General features: G+C 47.5%; 1 protein-coding gene and 1 long non-coding RNA gene across 2 annotated transcripts in view; one reads left to right on the top strand and one right to left on the bottom strand.

Annotated features, from left to right (window-relative positions):
- LOC137529009 (uncharacterized) overlaps positions 1–9,368 on the bottom strand; it is a 75,088-nt gene extending 65,720 nt beyond the window's left edge. Inside the window, exon 1 of the mRNA XM_068250871.1 lies at positions 8,872–9,368. Coding sequence (XP_068106972.1) covers positions 8,872–8,933 — 62 coding nt within the window. The 5' untranslated portion in view covers positions 8,934–9,368. The remainder of the gene's footprint in view (positions 1–8,871) is intronic.
- LOC137528241 (uncharacterized) overlaps positions 1–20,864 on the top strand; it is a 163,869-nt gene that overhangs the window by 124,181 nt on the left and 18,824 nt on the right. The gene's annotated exons all lie outside the window — the stretch shown is intronic.

Here is a 20,864-nt window from a genome sequence, read left to right as displayed (position 1 = left end):
GCCGCCGCGTGCGGACGATCGCCGCAGAGCGGCGGCGATCAAGCTGTGCGCGCGGCTGGCAAAGTGCTGGCTGCGCGCACAGCACTTTGAATGGTGAAAATCGCCCCACCAGGGGCTGAGATCTCCCCCTGCACGGCATAGCCCGAGCTCAGCTCGGGCTTACCGCCAGGGAGGTTAAGTTATACAGCTCCTCAGGGGTGCAGCTAAGGTTTTTGTGGCCCCAAGCGGACTGTAGCAAGAGGCCCTATCCTATCCTCGGCGAAAAATGGGTGTGGTTATCCCACATAAGTGGGCATGGCCATGACATGTGGGTGGGACAGGAGGGCGGATTGGGGCGGGGCTGTTTGCGGGGAAAAAATGGATGTGGGGGGTGATTGAGGCGCACGTAGCGCGCCGAAAGATGGGCGCGGCCATGACATTGTATGGGCGAAGCTTAACCGTAGCACAGCAAATATAGCCAACTATGACCATTAAATAATAAATGCAGCAACAGTTACCCCAGACACCAGAAAATAAAAACGCAATTTGGGCCACATTTCAGCAGAAATCAAACGCAATTAGGGCACATTTTCAGCAGAAATCAAACGCAATTAGGGCACATTTTCAGCCGAAATCAAACGCAATTAGGGCACATTTTCAGCAGAAATCAAACGCAATTAGGGCACAGTTCAGCAGAAATCAAACGCAATTAGGGCCACATTTTCAGCAGATATCAAACGCAATTAGGGCACAGTTCAGCAGAAATCAATCGCAATTAGGGCACAGTTCAGCAGAAATCAAACGCAATTAGGGCACAGTTCAGCAGATATCAAACGCAATTAGGGCACAGTTCAGCAGAAATCAATCGCAATTAGGGCCACATTTTCAGCAGATATCAAATGCAATTAGGGCACAGTTCAGCAGAAATCAATCGCAATTAGGGCCACATTTTCAGCAGATATCAAACGCAATTAGGGCACAGTTCAGCAGAAATCAATCGCAATTAGGGCCACATTTTCAGCAGATATCAAACGCAATTAGGGCCACATTTTCAGCAGATATCAAACGCAATTAGGGCACAGTTCAGCAGAAATCAATCGCAATTAGGGCCACATTTTCAGCAGATATCAAACGCAATTAGGGCACAGTTCAGCAGAAATCAATCGCAATTAGGGCTGCAAAAAGAAAATAATTTACTCACCTGGCAGGCTGGCACTGGCAGAAGTCTTCTCTCCCCGTCTCCTCTCCCGGCCGGCTCCTCAGGCGCGCAGTTCCCACGGAGCTCCCTCCCTGGCTTCCTCCTCCAATCTCCCGCACTGATTCATGCAGGGCTACGGGAAGATGGCCACCCGAAGCCCTGTACTGGAGACATAGTCTCCAGAGCAGGGCTTCGGCGGCGGCCATCTTCCCGTAGCCCTGCTCTGCTCTGCCAGTGCCAGCCCCGCGGGGCTGCGGGGAAAAAGTGACATCACGCCGACGTCACGGAGCCGCCGAGGTCCCTAAGATCTTGAGGCCCCAAGCGACCGCTTGGTTCGCTTTATGCCTCGCGGCGCCCCTGCAGCTCCTGTGACTGATAGTACCTTACCAGCTCCTCTGGTAAGGTTTAGCCAAACTTTGTTGTCACTCCTGTTATTAGTACTTTACCAGCTCCTCTGGTAAAGACCTATTATTTATACTACTATTGTTGCAGCTAGTACCCACCAGCTCCCCTGGTGAGGGCTAGCACTGTTGTTGCAGCTAGTACCCACCAGCTCCCCTGGTGAGGTCTAGCACTGTTGTTTCAGATAGTACTCACCAGCTTCTCTGGTGAGATCTATCCATTTAATCTACTGTTGCACCAAACACTTTACACCTCTGTTTCTCAGCCGTCTATACTTGCATTGTTGACCATACTGCAGATCACCACATAATCAGGTATAGAGTCTGTATTATTGGTGATTCTGCAGATCACACAATAATCAGACATCTGTGTGCTACACCAATCGGTACATCTACCTACCTACGTGAGCGCACGCATTGTTAATACTACCAGTCATTGCACCTGTTCACGGTACCTGTGTGTGTGTGTGTGTGTGTGTGTGTGTGTGTGTGTGTGTGTGTGTGTGACAGGCAGTTGCAAATTTGTAATACAAATCACTGCAGTGCATACCTGTAACCTGTTCAGTGCACCTACGTGACCGCAAGCAGTGTAATATACCACCAGTCACTGCACCTGTTCATGGTACCTGTGTGTGACAGCTGCACATTTGTAATACCAATCCCTGCATACCTGTTGACTGCACCTGTGTGACCGCACGCTGTTTGGGATACCGTGCATACCTGTTAACTTCACCTGTGTGACAGCTGCACATTGTATTGTAATACCAGTCACTGCATACCTTTCACTGCACCTGTGTGACTGCACATTGTATTAGTCAAGTCAGTGCTAGAGATGGCCCGAACGGTTCGCCGATGATTGGTTCCCAGCGAACTTCCAGTGGTTCGCGATTGCGGAGAACCGCGAACTTTCCTGGAAGTTCGGTTCGCCCCCGTAATGCACCATTAGGATCAACTTTGACCCTCTACATCACAGTCAGCAGGCACATTGTAGCCAATGAGGCTACACTCCCTCCTGGAGCCCCACCCCCCCTTATAAAAGGCAGGCACCGCCGGCCATTATACTCACTTGTGTGCCTGCAGTAAATGGAGAAGGGACAGCTGCTGCAGACTTTCTCATCGGGAAAGATTAGTTAGGCTCTTGTAGTCTTGTTAGCTTGCTCCTTGCTTATTCTTATAGCTAAAATAGTACCCCACAACAGCTCTTTTGAGAGCTAATCTTGTTCTTGTGATCTATTTCTTTTTTCTGTGTGTCCCACTGACACTTGTGTTGCATAGACAGCCTTGATAATCCATACTGTGTGTGTGCCACTGCCAGGCCCAGCACATTCAGTGACTACCTGTGTGTGTGACAGGTGCACATTGTAATACCCATTACTGCATATACCTACCTACCTGTTGTTCACAGGTCACCCACCTCCCTACGTGAGTTGAGCGCACGCAGTGTCACTGTGCCTGTCCGCTACCGGTCTGTGTGTGTCAGGTGCACATTGTAATACCCAGTACTGCATATACTGCATATACCTAGAGCCAGAGGAAGGCCACCCGGCAGATCTGTGCGAGGTCGTGTTGATGTGATATCGTGCGGCCCTCAACTAAAGTACAGTGCTCAGAAGAAGGTACGTCCCATCAACTCCAAGATTGTCAGGATGTGGTTGACTATTTAACACAGAACACCTCAATTTCCGCAGCCACCAGCGCTACTACAAGCACCACATCCATTGCATTTGCGACTTCACAGGAGTTAATTGGTGGGGAATTTACTGATTCACAGCCATTATTTTTACAACCAGATGAAGGCGCTAAGGAAGTTACACCACCTCATATGTCTGAGTTAGGTGGCGACACTATGGACGTAACGTGTGAAGATGATGAAGTACCTGCTGTTGGTGCAGTTTTTGAGGTGTCTGTGGCAAGCAAAGCTGGGCAGGATGATTATGATGATGACGATGATATGGATCCTACGTATGTTCCCAATAGAGGAGATGAACAGGGGGACAGTTCAGAGGGGGAGTCAGAAAGGAGTAGGAGGAGACGAGTTGCTGAAAGAAGCAGGGGGAGATCGTCGTCAGAAACAGCTGGTGGCAGTGTCCGGCGCCATGTATCGCCACCTATGGACAGCCAGCCAACATGCCCTTCAACGTCAGCTGCTGATGCCACCATAGTGCCATCACCCCAGGGGGGCTCAGCGGTTTGGACATTTTTTAATGTGTCTGCCTCAGATCGGAGCAATGCCATCTGTTGTCTCTGCCTCCAAGAATTGAGCCGTGGAAAGGCCAACACTCACGTAGGGACAAGTGCCTTACGAAGGCACATGGAGAAAAGGCACAAACTGCAATGGGAAGAGCACCTGAGCAAAAGCAGCACACAAAAGAAAAGGCCACCCTCCTTCTCCTCTTCCTCCTTCAGGTACAGCATCTTCAGCCGCTTTCTCCCTTCACACCTTCACAGCCACCCTCCTCCACTCTGCCTCTGCCCTTGAACGGTTCCTGTCTCGTGCTCATAGGGTCGCTGTATCGCGCAGGTGCGCGTGGAGACAGGACCTTTATGCTGGAAGAAGGCGCGTCAGCTGTCCTGCCGGTCGGCTGACGTCAGAGGTGACTCACGCCGCTCGGATCAGCTGATTGTTAAGGGGCGCGGCTGTGAGCTCTCCTCGGCTTCTTAAGCCTTCACTGGTCATTGGCAACTTGTCTGCTGTTGCGAATACACTCGTGTTAGCGCTCAGACCTTAGACTAGTATCCGGTGTGCTTTGATCTGGGAGGAAACAAGGGATTTCACACAAGACTAGGACTATTGTATATTGTATTACTGATTACCTGTGTATGATTCTGGCTATACTCTGACCTTGCTATTGCTCATCGATTCTGTACTTCTGCCTATCTGACCTTAGTTGCTGAACCTCTGCCTGATTACTCACTATTCTTCTGCCTCACGTTTCTGTACTGTATTTGCCTCTCAGTTGCCAAACCTTGCCTGTCTGACACCTCTACTCACCAATGGGCCCTTGCCACTGGTGAGGTGCTCTTTTGATTAAATACCCACCAGCTCCTCTGGTGAGGTTTAGTTTAAGTTATACAGCTCCTGTGACTGATAGTACCTTACCAGCTCCTCTGGTAAGGTTTAGCCAAACTTTGTTGTCACTCCTGTTATTAGTACTTTACCAGCTCCTCTGGTAAAGACCTATTATTTATACTACTGTTGTTGCAGCTAGTACCCACCAGCTCCCCTGGTGAGGGCTAGCACTGTTGTTGCAGCTAGTACCCACCAGCTCCCCTGGTGAGGGCTAGCACTGTTATTGTAGCTAGTACCCACCAGCTCCCCTGGTGAGGTCTAGCACTGTTGTTTCAGATAGTACTCACCAGCTTCTCTGGTGAGATCTATCCATTTAATCTACTGTTGCACCAAACACTTTACACCTCTGTTTCTCAGCCGTCTATACTTGCATTGTTAGCGATACTGCAGATCACCTCATAATCAGGTATAGAGTCTGTATTATTGGTGATTCTGCAGATCACACAATAATCAGACGTCTGTGTGCTACACCAATCGTTACATCTACCTACCTACGTGAGCGCACGCATTGTTAATACTACCAGTCATTGCACCTGTTCACGGTACCTGTGTGTGTGTGTGTGTGTGTGTGTGTGTGTGTGTGTGTGTGTGTGTGTGTGTGTGTGACAGGCAGTTGCAAATTTGTAATACAAATCACTGCAGTGCATACCTGTAACCTGTTCAGTGCACCTACATGACCGCAAGCAGTGTAATATACCACCAGTCACTGCACCTGTTCACGGTACCTGTGTGTGACAGCTGCACATTTGTAATACCAATCCCTGCATACCTGTTGACTGCACCTGTGTGACCGCACGCTGTTTGGGATACCGTGCATACCTGTTAACTTCACCTGTGTGACAGCTGCACATTGTATTGTAATACCAGTCACTGCATACCTTTCACTGCACCTGTGCGACTGCACATTGTATTAGTCAAGTCAGTGCTAGAGATGGCCCGAACGGTTCGCCGATGATTGGTTCCCAGCGAACTTCCGGTGGTTCGCGATTGCGGAGAACCGCGAACTTTCCTGGAAGTTCGATTCGCCCCCATAATGCACCATTAGGATCAACTTTGACCCTCTACATCACAGTCAGCAGGCACATTGTAGCCAATGAGGCTACACTCCCTCCTGGAGCCCCACCCCCCTTATAAAAGGCAGGCACCGCCGGCCATTATACTCACTCGTGTGCCTGCAGTAAATGGAGAAGGAACAGCTGCTGTAGACTTTCTCATCGGGAAAGATTAGTTAGGCTCTTGTAGGCTTGTTAGCTTGCTCCTTGCTGATTCTTATTGCTAAAATAGTACCCCACAACAGCTCTTTTGAGAGCTAATCTTGTTCTTGTGATCTATTTTTTTTTCTGTGTGTCCCACTGACACTTGTGTTGCATAGACAGCCTTGATAATCCATACTGTGTGTGTGCCACTGCCAGGCCCAGCACATTCAGTGACTACCTGTGTGTGTGACAGGTGCACATTGTAATACCCATTACTGCATATACCTACCTACCTGTTGTTCACAGTGCACCCACCTACCTACGTGAGTTGAGCGCACACAGTGTCACTGTGCCTGTCCGCTACCGGTCTGTGTGTGTCAGGTGCACATTGTGTCACAGGAGCCCTAGTGGTTGACCGCACTTAGCCTTCTAAACGGTGCCAGCGCACAGATCGTGCGAACTCTGGTCGCAGTCAATGCGCAGGAACCGTTAAGAATTAGCCGCAGACAACTCAGAAGGGAGCCTGTGAGACACGGGTAATTACAACGTCACCTACTGGTTCAGAGTAAACTGCCACCACTGCGGTTACCATGGGACCGTGGAGCCCACTAACTGACTGACTAGTCCTGCGAATAAAACGGTTAAACACACGGTATTCTGTCTAGCCAACAACAAACAAACAGTAGCGTATCTTCAGAGACCCGGGATCAGTTCTGTGTGTGTGCTGATAAGCAGGGTAGCGGACAGTGAATGACTTGGAGAAAGTCGTTTATTCACGCAATATAAATAATTAATATATACAGACAATTATTAAAATCACAATTATTAAGACAGTAATAGCCAGTATAAAAAATAAAAGAAGGGAGAAAAATACTTAGTTCCTGGAAAGATGTCCTTTTTGTGGGAAAACAGAGTTCTGGGTTTCAATTTGAGTTCAGAGTTCAGACCAGGTGGATGCCAGCATATCCTCAAGCTGGCATCTGATGAGTTCAAGATGTTTCAGTGTGGAGGACACTGAGTTTGGGTCCTCTGCCATTCTTATGCCCCTGCTTCAGTAGGAGGGAGTGAGGGCGGGGAGCCATACACCCCCTTAGAAGATGAGATGAGCCCTCCCCTTATCCTGGGGGCTAGAAATCATATCTACCCATATATGGGCTCTATCTCACCGAACCGTACAGGTCAGGGCAGATTTATTAACATTTTCAGGTCTGTCTCGATTTACCCAGCGCCCTGATACCAGACATGAGGGGTGGGACCCCTGTGGTATCATCAGGGCATTTTCAAACTGCCTAACTGGCAGTCCTTACCTCAGAATGTTCTGAAACTTCCTCAGAACCAGCACCGGGGCTCATGCTACACTTCCCCCACGTTTGGCGAAGCTGCCATCTCAGGAACCCCAGAAATATGACAGATCTGGGAAGTTATGGATTATGCTATGAGACTCAGGTTTATTCAGGATGTGTTCTAGCTGCTAACTTCCCTTTGATCTTTACCAGTGAGCAAGGTGTCAAGACCTCCTGGAGATTTGTAGCCTGCCTGGCTGCACCTAGGCATCCTGATCACCCCTTGGTTAATTAACATCTACATGAGATCAGCTAGGTGTCACCTTATACCTGATGGATGGGCCATCCGCACAGCTTGAAGCCAGGGGCTCTCTGAGCCCAGGCTCATTAGCATATCAAAAGAGCCATCCAGCCTTTAGGATGGTGCTCTCTCTGCTAAGAAAAGGACTTCAGCTCCCCCTACACACTCAACCCAGATTGTATCGATTTGAAGCGCAATCGATGCAGGGAATCGAGTGCGATCGCTTTTTCTTCACGGGCGGTTACAGGATGCGCCTGCGGCCCCGCAACCGTCCGTGACAGCCCTCCCTGGGGAGAAGGCAGATAGACATTCATCAGCAAGATGTGTGTCGTTGCCGCTAACCTGCGAGATCTGATCTAGTTCCCCGTTGGCGTTCTGGGGTCGGCTGCCCGCTGCGTGTCGGCCAACCTGGCTGACGGGTCTCGGGTTGCCAGTGCGGCGGGAAAACCTATTGGAGCCTGTGGCTCGGTTCCCCTGGACCGGGCGCGGTCTGCTACCCTCAGGGTTGACCCGACATGGACCATTCTGGACAGGGCGTTTGCGCCACTGCAGTCGGACGTGGTGTCTGCCGGGACTGCTGACAACGGGCAGTGGGTTGGTTAGGTCAACAGCCAGCCCACGCAGGGTTCCCCTGCTAAGTGGCTGTGGACCTAAGGGAACCCCGCGGGGATCCCTGGACCTTCCCAGCTCCTGACAGACGACACATGCTCTGCAGTAGTTTGCTACATCCCTGTTCATCCGGGGCCAATAAAACAGTTTCCGAATACCGGCAAGTGTCTTGCGGACCCCTGAGTGCCCTGTCAGAGGATTACCATGTGCGGATTTCAGCACATGTCCCCTGAACGCACTCGGGACCACAAGCCATTTGGTATTCGCGTGGGATCTACCTGTAGGGGGCTGTACAGACTCACTGTACAGTCTCCCACCTTCCCAGTACACCTTGAAAGCGGCCCCGTCTGCGAGGGGCTCAGCGGCTTGCTGCCTGAGCACCTCCAGGCTTGGGTCACGTTGTAGTGCGGCTGAGAATACGGCGCTGTCAGTTTCAGCCAACTGGCTCATGTCACACGAGGCCAGCGGCTGAAAGGTCTCATCCCTGCGGTCAGAGGAGGGGGAGGAGGCCGGAACCCCCTCCACCTGTTCTGAGCTCGGGTTCTGAGCAGTGCAGCTGCGCGGTACTGCTAGCACAGGTACACTGTCAGAATGGCACAGACGGACATTACTCAAATCATCATTGCATGCAGTAATGACATTGACAGGTATAGACATTTTTTCATTACAGACAGGTTGTACAGTAAACTCAGGTACAGTTACAGCATCATCACAACAGACAGTCTGTACATCAAACTCAGGTGCCTTTGAAGCAGGCACTATTGAACCTGGTACCCTTGAACTGGGCACATTCAACCCACCTCCCCCTGGTGCTCCCCCAAGTGTATAAAGTACCTGGTGGTGGGTGGAGAGTCCGTCTCCTTCCGTGAGCGACAAGGCGGTCGTGGCAGGTTCATAGTAGGACACAAGCTTGCCCAAATCAGTCCCCAGCAACACAGGGACTGGGAGATCCTTCATAACCCCAACAACCCTTTCTTGGATTCCTCCCACTCCCCAATCCAGCTTCACTGTCGCTTGGGCTATGTGAAAAAGGGTGCCCTCTACTCCAGTAAGGGCAAGGGATAGGCTGGAGCTGATGCTCTCCTTTGGCACAAGATGTGAGTGAACTAACGTGATGTCAGCTCCGGTGTCTCGAAATCCGGTGACAAGTTTGCCGTTCACTCTAACAAGTTGCTGCTGGTCGGTTCGGTCGCGGATTTCCTTTCCACGTGCAAACAGGACAAAATCTGATGATCCAGGCTGTGGTTCGCTGGCGGGTTGCCTCTGCTGTGGGTGAGGTGCAGGTGATGCAGATGATCCAGGTGCTGGTGGTGTCTGTCTCCGCTCCGGACAGTCGAATTTCATGTGTCCGGGCTGGCGGCAGTAGTGACAGGTGACCTCTACAGGCGCTGCAGGCCTGGGTGCAGCAGCTGGGCTGGGTGGCCTCTGTGGCGGACGGCTCACAGGGGCAGGAGAGTCTGCCAAGGTATTGGACTGACCTCCCCTCCAGCTGGATGATGCGGTTCGGCGTGCATCAGACACCCGGGTAGTTGCAAAGGTCTCCGCGAGGTCTGCAGCGACAGTTGCTGATGCAGGCTTGCGCTCCAACACAAACTGCCGTACATCAGCAGGGCAAATGTTCAGAAATTGTTCGAGGACTATCAAGTCCTCCAGGACGCCATAAGACCCTTTGGTGAGGCCTAGAGTCCACTGCCGTAGTGTGGTGAGCAAGCTGCTGGCCACATCTCGGTACGAATCAGAAGACTTTTTCTGCCAGGCCCTGAACTTTTTCCGATAGGCTTCTGGCGTCAGCTGGTACTTAGTAATGATAGCGTCTTTTATAGCGGCATAATCATTATCCTTCTCCGCAGGCAATTCTGCGAAGGCATCAAGCGCTTTGTAGCGCAGCAAAGGTGTCAGATGTCTGGCCCACTGGTCTTGGGACAGACGATACTGACGGCATGCTTTTTCAAAAGACCGCAAAAACAAGTCAATGTCTATGTCTTTTTCAATATTAGCAAATTTAAATTTTGCACTTACGGGTGGTGCAGCTCCTTCAGCAGGGAGGCTGGGCGGTGAACTCAGGCTGGCCTGTTGCACTTTTGCCATGTTTAGCTCATGCTGTCGTTGGCGCTCCCATTCTCGCTCAGCGGCATCCCTCTCCGCGTGGCGTTCAGCAGCAGCAGCTTGCCGCTCCCGTTCCTCCCGCATTTGGCGCTCTGTCCGCGCTTCTGCAGATTGGCGCTCCTCACGCATGTACTGCAGGTACTTGTCCAGGTCAGTGTCCATCAGCTTTTGTAATGCCTGCTGCATTAGCGGATCAGTACGAACGGACAGTCCAGTACTGGCCGGTTCCAGGCGAGTACTTTCAGAAACTCTGGGATTGGGGTCCATACTGACAGTCTCTGGCGTAACTGTTGCAACAGGGCCCGCAGGATGCTCAACCTCTGTACGCCTAGGATCTTCAGCCTCTGGTTCCCCTTGCCTTGAGTCAGATGGGGCAGCGTCTACCTCAGCAGACACATCCAGCTCCCGCGGTTGCTGGGTATCCCATTGAAACAAGTCATTTACCATGTCCTGTTTGTTCCTGCGGAGGGTGTCAATGCCCCGCAGCTGACAAAGATTTTCCAGGTCGGATACGGCCATGAGCTTGTAGTTCCCGGACATTTCCATGCCAAATAAAATAAAACTTTTGGGGAGGGGTACTGGCTACACAGTCTCTCTGTATATATAAAAAATAGGAGAGGATGTGAGGAGGATGTGAGGAGGTTTCATCCGTGGCTTCCGGGTCTACAGAGCCCTCCCCCAAACGCTGAGTGCTACACACTGCCATGCTGGATGCATGTCATGCTGAACACCGCTGAATGCTGGCCCTGGAGTTACCTTATGTACAGCCACTAGAAGCTAAGTATAGCTGAACATTAGTGTCTGTAGTAGCTAAGTATTCGAACATTATTGTCCACAGCTTGTAGCAGCTCTCATAGCTCTCATAGCTCTTTTAGATACATTACATCTATCCCTGGCTGCCTCTCTGCCTCTCTGCTGTCTTTTAGGAGTCTCTCTCTTGGTGATGTTCCCTAGTCCCAGGTCTGTCTTATGCCGCTTGTCTTGTAGTGTTTTGGACTGCTCACTGTTACGCTCTGAGACTTTCACATTTCTGACATTCCTCTGCCTCCGCCGCTGCAGTGTATCTCGGAGGGTTTGAGATAAGCAACTGTTTGCATTTCCTTGCACTCCCGCACTCCTTGACTCTCACATTTCGGCTTGTCAGTCACATAGCAGGGGGATATCACAGCAGTCTCTCTTTTCTGTGTAGTCTGTATACACACAGAAGCAGCCTTAGCTCTAGCAGTAGCCTTTAAAAAGCAATTCCTTTTTGGGCTGAAAGTGCTTCTGTAATACAATTAGCTATATAAACTCCAATGTAAAGTAGCAAGTAGCAACGAATAAGTATCACATTTCTTATTTTTTGTGGTATAATGCATCAGAAATCTGTGTGTAAAGATCAGGGTGTCTAATCAGTGTGCATAAGTAGCCTAGTAACTTAGGAGTCAGCTGGAGATCTGTGCAGTATAGTGCAGTAGACCTTATAACCCACCCAGCAATACTCTGCTGGAAATGTGCATTTATCTGCCCTGTGCTGACCGAGTTTGAATCTACTGTAATTAAGAATTTTGTGACACTCCTGTAGCCTAATTAACATGGGGTGGTATTTTTGCTGTATGAACTGAGGTGTATTACAACTATTACAACTATACAGTATACTATCGGACATGGTACAACCTAAATAACAAGCTGCAAATACATACATAAAATATATGCTCTAGTTCTGCTTGGACCTGCTAGAAGTTTGCCCTGCAGCCAAGTGTCAGACTTGAGTAGTGTAACAGACACCACAATCTGCAATCTACCTAACAACACATTGCTGTGTATTCATTCTGCTCTGTATGGTTCAGATCTGAAGCTCAATATTGCTGTATAAAATGCTACACATTTATATATAAAAAACATGGGTGCCTATGCTGCTTTGATGTGAATTATACTAGATAGGTTTTTGTTTTTTTTAGGACTCTTGCAGAAGTGAACTACCAGATATTGTAGAGGTAGATTTTGTTGGTCGTCCTGATCTGGCAGTTTGTGGAGTCAGCCGGAATGCTGGGTGGTGGGAATGGCCCATGCCACTAGACAGAGGAATAAACAGTGGTTGAGTAAAGGTTTATCAGACTTTGGATTTTCTGTGGAGAATATAAAGGAGGGAAATAAGAAAGAGAAACTTCTTACCCCAAAATCTAACACTAACAAGAAACAGGCAAAAGAACTTTCAGAAGGTGGGGCAGAGTGGACTGCAATGGCGGCCGGTCTGGCAACACCTGGGGAAATTAGTGGACATATTCGCCGCATTACAGAACTATATGAATCCCCAAAAGTGAAATCATTGATGTCTAAATCTCTCTCTACAGAGGAACCCAAACCTGTTGAAACTATGGCACAGGGGGGATCATTGTCAGAAGAGAACATCCGCTTAATCCAGAAAAATCTGGAGGGCTCCATGTCCAGAATGCTTTTGGATTTTTCTACAAAACTCCAAACCTCCCTCGATGAAACAATTAAGAACGCAATTAAAGAATCTATAGCGGCAGAGGTGAAACCTATTAAAGAGGCAGTTTCAGATTTAACAGCTCGATTAGAGGGAGTAGAGAGCGATGCTCAAAAACTGGGGAAATGGGCAGCTGAAGTGGATCAAGCCAGGGGGTCAGAGAAAGGACAATTGAGAGAAATTTGGGCCAAAATTGATGATTTGGAGAACAGGGGAAGACGTAACAATATAAAAATCAGGGGGATACCCTCTCAGGTACCCAGGGAGGAGCTTGAAAATTGGGCTCAAGGTATTTTCCAGCTGGTGTTGGGCGGTCCAGACCAGGCAAAAGTTGCTATAGAAAGGATTCACAGGGTGGGGAAAGTGAGAGACATGGGCCATGGAGCAAGCACCGATGTCCTTTGCAGAGTGCTAAATTACAAAAAGAAAGAAGAGATTATGTCTCTTAATAGAAGAAACGACACAATCAGATACAAAGATTGCTCCATTGACCTTTTTCAAGATCTGTCCCAGCGAACAATTCAGAGACGTAGATTGTTGAAGCCTCTGACTGAAAAGATTCGTGAAAAAGGGTGGAAGTACAGATGGGGCTTTCCCCTATCCCTGATAATATTTGTTGAAGGAAAGACATGGATTTTAAGAGATGGGGATCCTCTACAGCCACTGACTGAACGATTGGGCTTACCGAGTTTTCATATTGATGGGTGGTCTATTGAAACGCCACCCCAGCCCAGTCTGGTGGAGTTAAGTAGCTCTGGCTGGAAGACTAAGGGGGCAGAACAAGGAAAATAGAAACATAAAGAGGGAGGGTTTTGGAAGACCTAAGAAAGAAGTCATCTTAAAATTCATCCACGGTTATTTAAATTACTGTGGAAGAAGGATGTGTCTTAGAGACACTAGCTGGTTCTTTGGCCTGAGGACCGAAGTCCAGATTGTAGATTTTAAGAGTTTCAATAAAGCTAAGTGTAATGTTGTGTTTAGGCGTGTGTTTTTGGAGTTTGTCATGATCTCTCTGTTCTGTATATTTTTTTGTTTTTTTTCTTTTTTGGATTTTGTTACATTTTCTTTGGTCCTCTCTGATAAATTGGTATTTGTAGGGAACGGGGGTTTCCCTGAACTCCAGGCATCTTTCCATGTTCTCTGTTTTTTTTTTTTTTATTTATTAATTTAAATATATGACGGTTATTAGAGTTGAATCTATGAATGTTAAAGGGGCCAATTCAGGATGCAAGAGAGGGAGAATTCTGGAGGAATTTAAAAGGAATAAAATAGATGTAGGATTCATACAGGAGACCCATTTCAAGGAGGGACACATACCTCGTTTTGGGAATAAAAACTATACTCAGTGGTTTCTGGGATCTTGTTTGCAGAGAAGAGCTGCAGGGGTGGCTATAGTCCTAAATAAAAATGTCATGTTCAAACTCGAGAAACAGTTTGTTGATGAGGACGCCAGAATATTGATCCTAGTAGGAGAGCTTGATAATATCCCTACTACTCTGGCGAATGTATATGCCCCCAATAAAAAACAGTATGATTTCCTTCGTCAATTCTTTGCAACACTGGATACCTTGGCTAGGGGTAGAATAATTATCGGGGGCGACTTTAACCTGACCCTTGACCCAGAGATGGATAACTCTAAGAAAAATCTGAATATCCCCCGTAAGGAACTCGAGGATATATTTACTTTGATGAAATCTAGGAGGCTGTTAGATATATGGAGGGTTCTAAACATTGATTCGAAAGACTACACGTTTTTCTCACCTAGTCATGGGACATACTCTAGAATTTACTATTTCTGGCTTCAACAGGACGAATTAGAGCAAGTCATGGACATAAAAATCTTAAATTTTACTTATTCTGACCACGCCCCTGTGGTGCTGACACTTAAGTGGATTTCTAACAAAAGGAAAGACAGGATATGGCGATTAAATGCTGATATCTTAAAAGACGCCCAACTTAAGAAGGAGTTAAAAGCCAGCATAAAGGAATTTTATGACTGTAATAGAACCGATAACATATCTGAAGTTGTATTATGGGACACGCTTAAGTGTGTTTTGAGGGGGATCTTGATCAAGCATAGCAGTAGACTGTATAGGGAAAAAAAATGTACCCTAGATAGCTGTTTGTCAGCATTACAAGCAGCTCAGAATAGTCATAAGACAGAGCCATCTAGTTTAAATTACACGAAGTTAACAATTGCAAGAGACAACCTGAACAATATATTAAATAACAAGTGTAAGAAGCAACTTAAAAAAAATCACAGAGAACTTATGATAAATACTAATCGTTCAGGTAAACTAATGGCTAGTATACTGAAAAGAGACAAAGCAAAGAAATTTATTGACTCAATATATAGATATACTGGAGAGCTAGTCTCGGGGTCCAGGGAGATAGGGGAAGTATTTGCAAGCTTTTATCAAAAATTATATAACCTGGGTAGCCCAAAAGAGGATGGACATAAATTTCTGTCTGGAGTGGATATTCCATCATTAAATGCACAAGAATGCGAAGAGTTAAATTCCCTAATCACAGAGGAAGAATTTAAGAGGGTTGTGGTGGATCTGGAAGAGGGCAAAAGCCCCGGCCCGGACGGCTACATTGGCGAGTTCTACAAATTATGTATGAATGAACTTGCGGCCCCCTTCTGCGCCTTGATTAAGGCACAACAGGGGGAAACTTTATTTTCAGATCTTTCAAATAGAGCAACCATTACACTGATTCCGAAAGAAGGCAAAGATAAGAAGGACTGTTCAAACTATCGCCCAATTTCATTGATTAATGTCGATGTTAAAATTTACTCAAAAATCCTGGCAAACCGGCTGATCCCTTATCTACCTAAATTATTAGGTCCTCAGCAAAACGGTTTTAGGCCTGGCCGTCATATTAGTGATAATCTTTCGGTGGTGAATAATTTTATTTTTGCTTGCAGGGAAAGAAAAATGGCAGCGGTCCTCATAGCAATAGACGCAGAAAAAGCCTTTGATAGGCTATCAAGGGATTTTCTTTTTGCGGTCTTATCCCGATTCAATCTATGGGATAAATTTATTGATGGAATTAGGCAACTCTATACAAACCAGTCAGCCTGTATCAACATTAATGGGCAATTAACAAAAGATTTTAAGATATCAAATGGAGTCCGTCAGGGTTGCCCTCTGTCCCCTCTTTTATTTAATTTTGCCATGGAGGTACTAATACGAGCTATTCAGGATAATGGACAGATTAGAGGGCTGATTGTGGGAGGTGTAGAAATTAAACAGCAGGCCTATGCAGATGACTTGATTCTAACCTTGACGGACCCATATGCCTCCACAAGGGAAGCGCTAAAAATCCTGGCGGATTTCTCTCTCTGTTCTAATTACAAATTAAACGAGAAAAAGACGCAACTCTTAAACATAGGCTGTAGTAAGGAAATAGTTGGGAAGATAAGTTCTCTCGCCGACCTAAAATGGGAGAAAAATGAGATCACCTACTTGGGAACGAAGGTTTGTAGCAACCCAGAAGCATTATTTTCTGCTAATTTTAAAGATATAATCAAGTCTAGTTCGGATTCTCTAGAATCCTGGAATAAACCAATATTTAACAGTATAGGCAGGGTAGCAATTATTAAGACTTTCCTTCTCCCAAAGATTCTTTTTTTGATACAAAACATCCCAGTTGATATTCCCCAGGCATGGTTCCGGTCATTGCACAGGCTGTTCCAAAGGTTTATATGGCTCAACAAAACTCCCAGAATCGCCTATCATTATCTTACGAAAAGTAAAGAAGCGGGAGGTTTGGCAGCTCCTGATATGGCTCGGTATCACACTGCTAACCTTCTTAAGCGAATCCTGGAATGGGGATGCATAGGCGAGAGGAAGTGGTGGGTAGATATGGAGGCATCGTGGGTGAACTTCGGCTTGATCTTCTCTTGGAATAAGAGTAACCTTAGTAAACTGATGGGAAGTACATCTCACCCCTTCATTAAACCAATGTTGAAAATAATGCTAGAACTAATTAAACATAATGGAAAAAAGAGGCAAACACCACTCCAAACCTTAAGAGACAACCCAGACTTTATACCGGGGCAGTCTTTAGGATGGTTTACACTGAATGGACTTATCAAAGATATCAAGATAATAGATTTGTTAAATGAAAAGACCATACCTTCAACTGTGCTAGGGAAACTCCAAGTAAGTAACTACCTAAGGACAGCCCAAAAGAGAGTCCCCTTTGGAACAACTTTAAATAAGTTTGAATCGCTTGTTAACAATGGTACTATCCCCAAAAAGGGGTTAGGTACGCTTTATAACTTCCTAAGTCAGGAAGGAGACTCTGGAAGAAGCAGAGGGGTACATATGTGGGAAAGAGAATTGGGTAGTAGGATGAATGACATAGACTGGAATAGAGTATATAAAGACATTTGGTTACCAGCCAGCACTAATGTCCAGTTAACCCAATATAAGTTGGTCTCCAGGTGGTATTGTATCCCCAGAAAAATGGATGAACAAAGAAGCTGGGAAAAGAGTGGTTGCTGGAGGTGTGGAGCCCCAAGCCGATCTTATAAACATTGGTTTTGGGAGTGTTATAAACTTTGTGGTTTTTGGAAGGAGATAGAAGCCTTTATTAAGAAATATTACAGCCCAGACTTTGTGAATGACGAGATTTTTGCCTTATTTGGCCAGACTAGATTGAATATAGAGAACGATCTAAAAAATATTTTATATAGTTGCTCATTGGTTGCCAGGAAAATGATAATAGATAGGTGGAAAGATGATATACTTCCATGTTTTGCAGAATGGCGCTGCAAGATGTTATCCTTCTTGAATGTAGAATCGGGGAAGGACGTAGAACCGGAGAGAGATGAGTTACGGGCGATAAAGCAATTGCGGGACAATTTAGAAACTTATGTCTAGAGGGATTACGACTCTTTATATTGCTGTGTTGTTAGTAAGGAGGTCATTAAAGAAGCAAATACCTTACTCCCTGTTGTGTTATTGTTTGTTTTTTCCTCTCTTAAGTGTTACTTGCTGAGCGCGAAATGTAAAATTGGGTGCGGCACAGCTGTTTAGTAGTTATAGTAACAGTTACCACTATCGGGTTTTTAATATCCAACGCTGTGGCTGCACGTTTTTGGGGGAAAGATTGAAGTTGCGATTTGCTTTTTCTCTCGGCGATTCCAATTTTTTTTTTTCTTCCCCAAATTCATATATATATCTATGTGTATGTATGCGGGGAGGGCGGGGTCAGGGTCTGTCGGGTTGTTGGCAGGGGTCTGAACATTCAACGTGGAATGTGTGATGGTGGTGAGGGGGGGTGGAGCCCAGCTGTGGTGGGCTCTGTCAGACCATTTAGCTGTGTGTGCATTACCCTGGGCGGGGGGTGGTCATGTATATCTCGATGGTGTTGGGGGGGTGCTGTAGGGGGGTCGGGGGGGTGGGTTGATCTTGCCCGGGGCTTCTGGCGGTCCCCCGCGGGCGTCTTGTGTTGGCGCGGCCGCTCGCGGGTGCTCCGGCCCTGGCTCCGGTTCGCTTCTGGAGTTTCTGACTTTGGGGTCGGGGGGCCGCTGCGCCTGCGTTGCCGTGTCCTCGGTCCCGGTGGTGTTGTCGGGGGCGCGCGGCGCGGGCCCAGTATGGTCTGTGTTTGCGCGGTGCGCTCCTGGTGGCGTTGGCGGGGGCGGGGGCTCTGGCGTGCGGGCGCGGTGGTTTTCTGGCTTTGGGGTCGGGGGTTCCGGGGGTGGGCTGGGGGCGGGGCCGGGGCGTCGGTGGGTGGCCGCGCCGGCGCGGGGTGTCTGCGGGGCGGTGTTGGGGGCCCCGGGTGGGTTCGGCTCGTTTTCCCCCGGCCCCCCTGCGGTATCCCTTTAATTACAAAGGAGAAGAGAAGGGAAAAAGAAGAGGGAAAGGAGGTACTCACAGTGCAGCATTGATATTTTAGAGCTGTTGGGTAGCGGCTGCAGTGTGGGGTTCCCCTGCACACTGCAGATCCGGTTTCCGATTCTGATTCCGATTTATGGTTCCGATTTTCCCTGCAAATATTGTGAGATACTATAAGTGGTGTAATGCATCAATCTTTCAGGGATTCACACTCAGCGGCTGGATTTGCACCCATTCCTAGTAGCTTTTCCTCTCATATACCTATAAGACCGGTGAGGACATTTCTTTTTTTTTTTTTTTTTTTTTTTTTTTTTTTTATTTATTTTTATTTTATTCTATTCTACTATAATATTTTTCCTCGTGTGATTTTTCTTCTTTTTGTTGTTGTTGTTGTTGCTGTTGTGTTATGTCTATATAAGTGGATTCAGACTATGATGTGAAGATGCGCCCAGGGACACAGGAGCACGGCTGTGAAGTCATGTTGATGGAAGTCCGGGCATGATAATACGCTGAGTCTGAGAAAAAAAAAAAAAAAAAAAAAAAATATTGCCTTCCAGCTACACCAACGAATTAGTTCGTTTCTCGATAGCGCTAGCGCTATCGCAGATACTTTCAGCACAACACAGGTCCCAACCGCTGCCTAACACTGTCACAGGAGCCCTAGTGGCTGACCGCACTTAGCCTTCTAAACGGTGCCAGCGCACAGATCGTGCGAACTCTGGTCGCAGTCAATGCGCAGGAACCGTTAAGAATTAGCCGCAGACAACTCAGAAGGGAGCCTGTGAGACACGGGTAATTACAACGTCACCTACTGGTTCAGAGTAAACTGCCACCACCGCGGTTACCATGGGACCGTGGAGCCCACTAACTGACTGACTAGTCCTGCGAATAAAACGGTTAAACACACGGTATTCTGTCTAGCCAACAACAAACAAACAGTAGCGTATCTTCAGAGACCCGGGATCAGTTCTGTGTGTGTGCTGATAAGCAGGGTAGCGGACAGTGAATGACTTGGAGAAAGTCGTTTATTCACGCAATATAAATAATTAATATATACAGACAATTATTAAAATCACAATTATTAAGACAGTAATAGCCAGTATAAAAAATAAAAGAAGGGAGAAAAATACTTAGTTCCTGGAAAGATGTCCTTTTTGTGGGAAAACAGAGTTCTGGGTTTCAATTTGAGTTCAGAGTTCAGACCAGGTGGATGCCAGCATATCCTCAAGCTGGCATCTGATGAGTTCAAGATGTTTCAGTGTGGAGGACACTGAGTTTGGGTCCTCTGCCATTCTTATGCCCCTGCTTCAGTAGGAGGGAGTGAGGGCGGGGAGCCATACACCCTCTTAGAAGATGAGATGAGCCCTCCCCTTATCCTGGGGGCTAGAAATCATATCTACCCATATATGGCCTCTATCTCACCGAACCGTACAGGTCAGGGCAGATTTATTAACATTTTCAGGTCTGTCTCGATTTACCCAGCGCCCTGATACCAGACATGAGGGGTGGGACCCCTGTGGTATCATCAGGGCATTTTCAAACTGCCTAACTGGCAGTCCTTACCTCAGAATGTTCTGAAACTTCCTCAGAACTAGCACCGGGGCTCATGCTACACTTCCCCCACGTTTGGCGAAGCTGCCATCTCAGGAACCCCAGAAATATGACAGATCTGGGAAGTTATGGATTATGCTATGAGACTCAGGTTTATTCAGGATGTGTTCTAGCTGCTAACTTCCCTTTGATCTTTACCAGTGAGCAAGGTGTCAAGACCTCCCGGAGATTTGTAGCCTGCCTGGCTGCACCTAGGCATCCTGATCACCCCTTGGTTAATTAACATCTACATGAGATCAGCTAGGTGTCACCTTATACCTGATGGAGGGGCCATCCGCACAGCTTGAAGCCAGGGGCTCTCTGGGCCCAGGCTCATTAGCATATCAAAAGCCTTTAGGATGGTGCTCTCTCTGCTAAGAAAAGGACTTCAGCTCCCCCTACACACTCAACCCAGATTGTATCGATTTGAAGCGCAATCGATGCAGGGAATCGAGTGCGATCGCTTTTTCTTCACGGGCGGTTACAGGACGCGCCTGTGGCCCCGCAACCGTCCGTGACACATTGTAATACCCAGTACTGCATATACTGCATATACCTAGAGCCAGAGGAAGGCCACCCGGCAGATCTGTGCGAGGTCGTGTTGATGTGATATCGTGCGGCCCTCAACCAAAGTACAGTGCTCAGAAGAAGGTACGTCCCATCAACTCCAAGATTGTCAGGATGTGGTTGACTATTTAACACAGAACACCTCAATTTCCGCAGCCACCAGCGCTACTACAAGCACCACATCCATTGCATTTGACACTTCACAGGAGTTAATTGGTGGGGAATTTACTGGTTCACAGCCATTA

The sequence above is a fragment of the Hyperolius riggenbachi genome, chromosome 8 (assembly GCF_040937935.1).
Source record: "Hyperolius riggenbachi isolate aHypRig1 chromosome 8, aHypRig1.pri, whole genome shotgun sequence".
Lineage (NCBI taxonomy): Eukaryota > Metazoa > Chordata > Amphibia > Anura > Hyperoliidae > Hyperolius > Hyperolius riggenbachi.
This window is presented reverse-complemented; position numbering and strand designations above follow the sequence as displayed.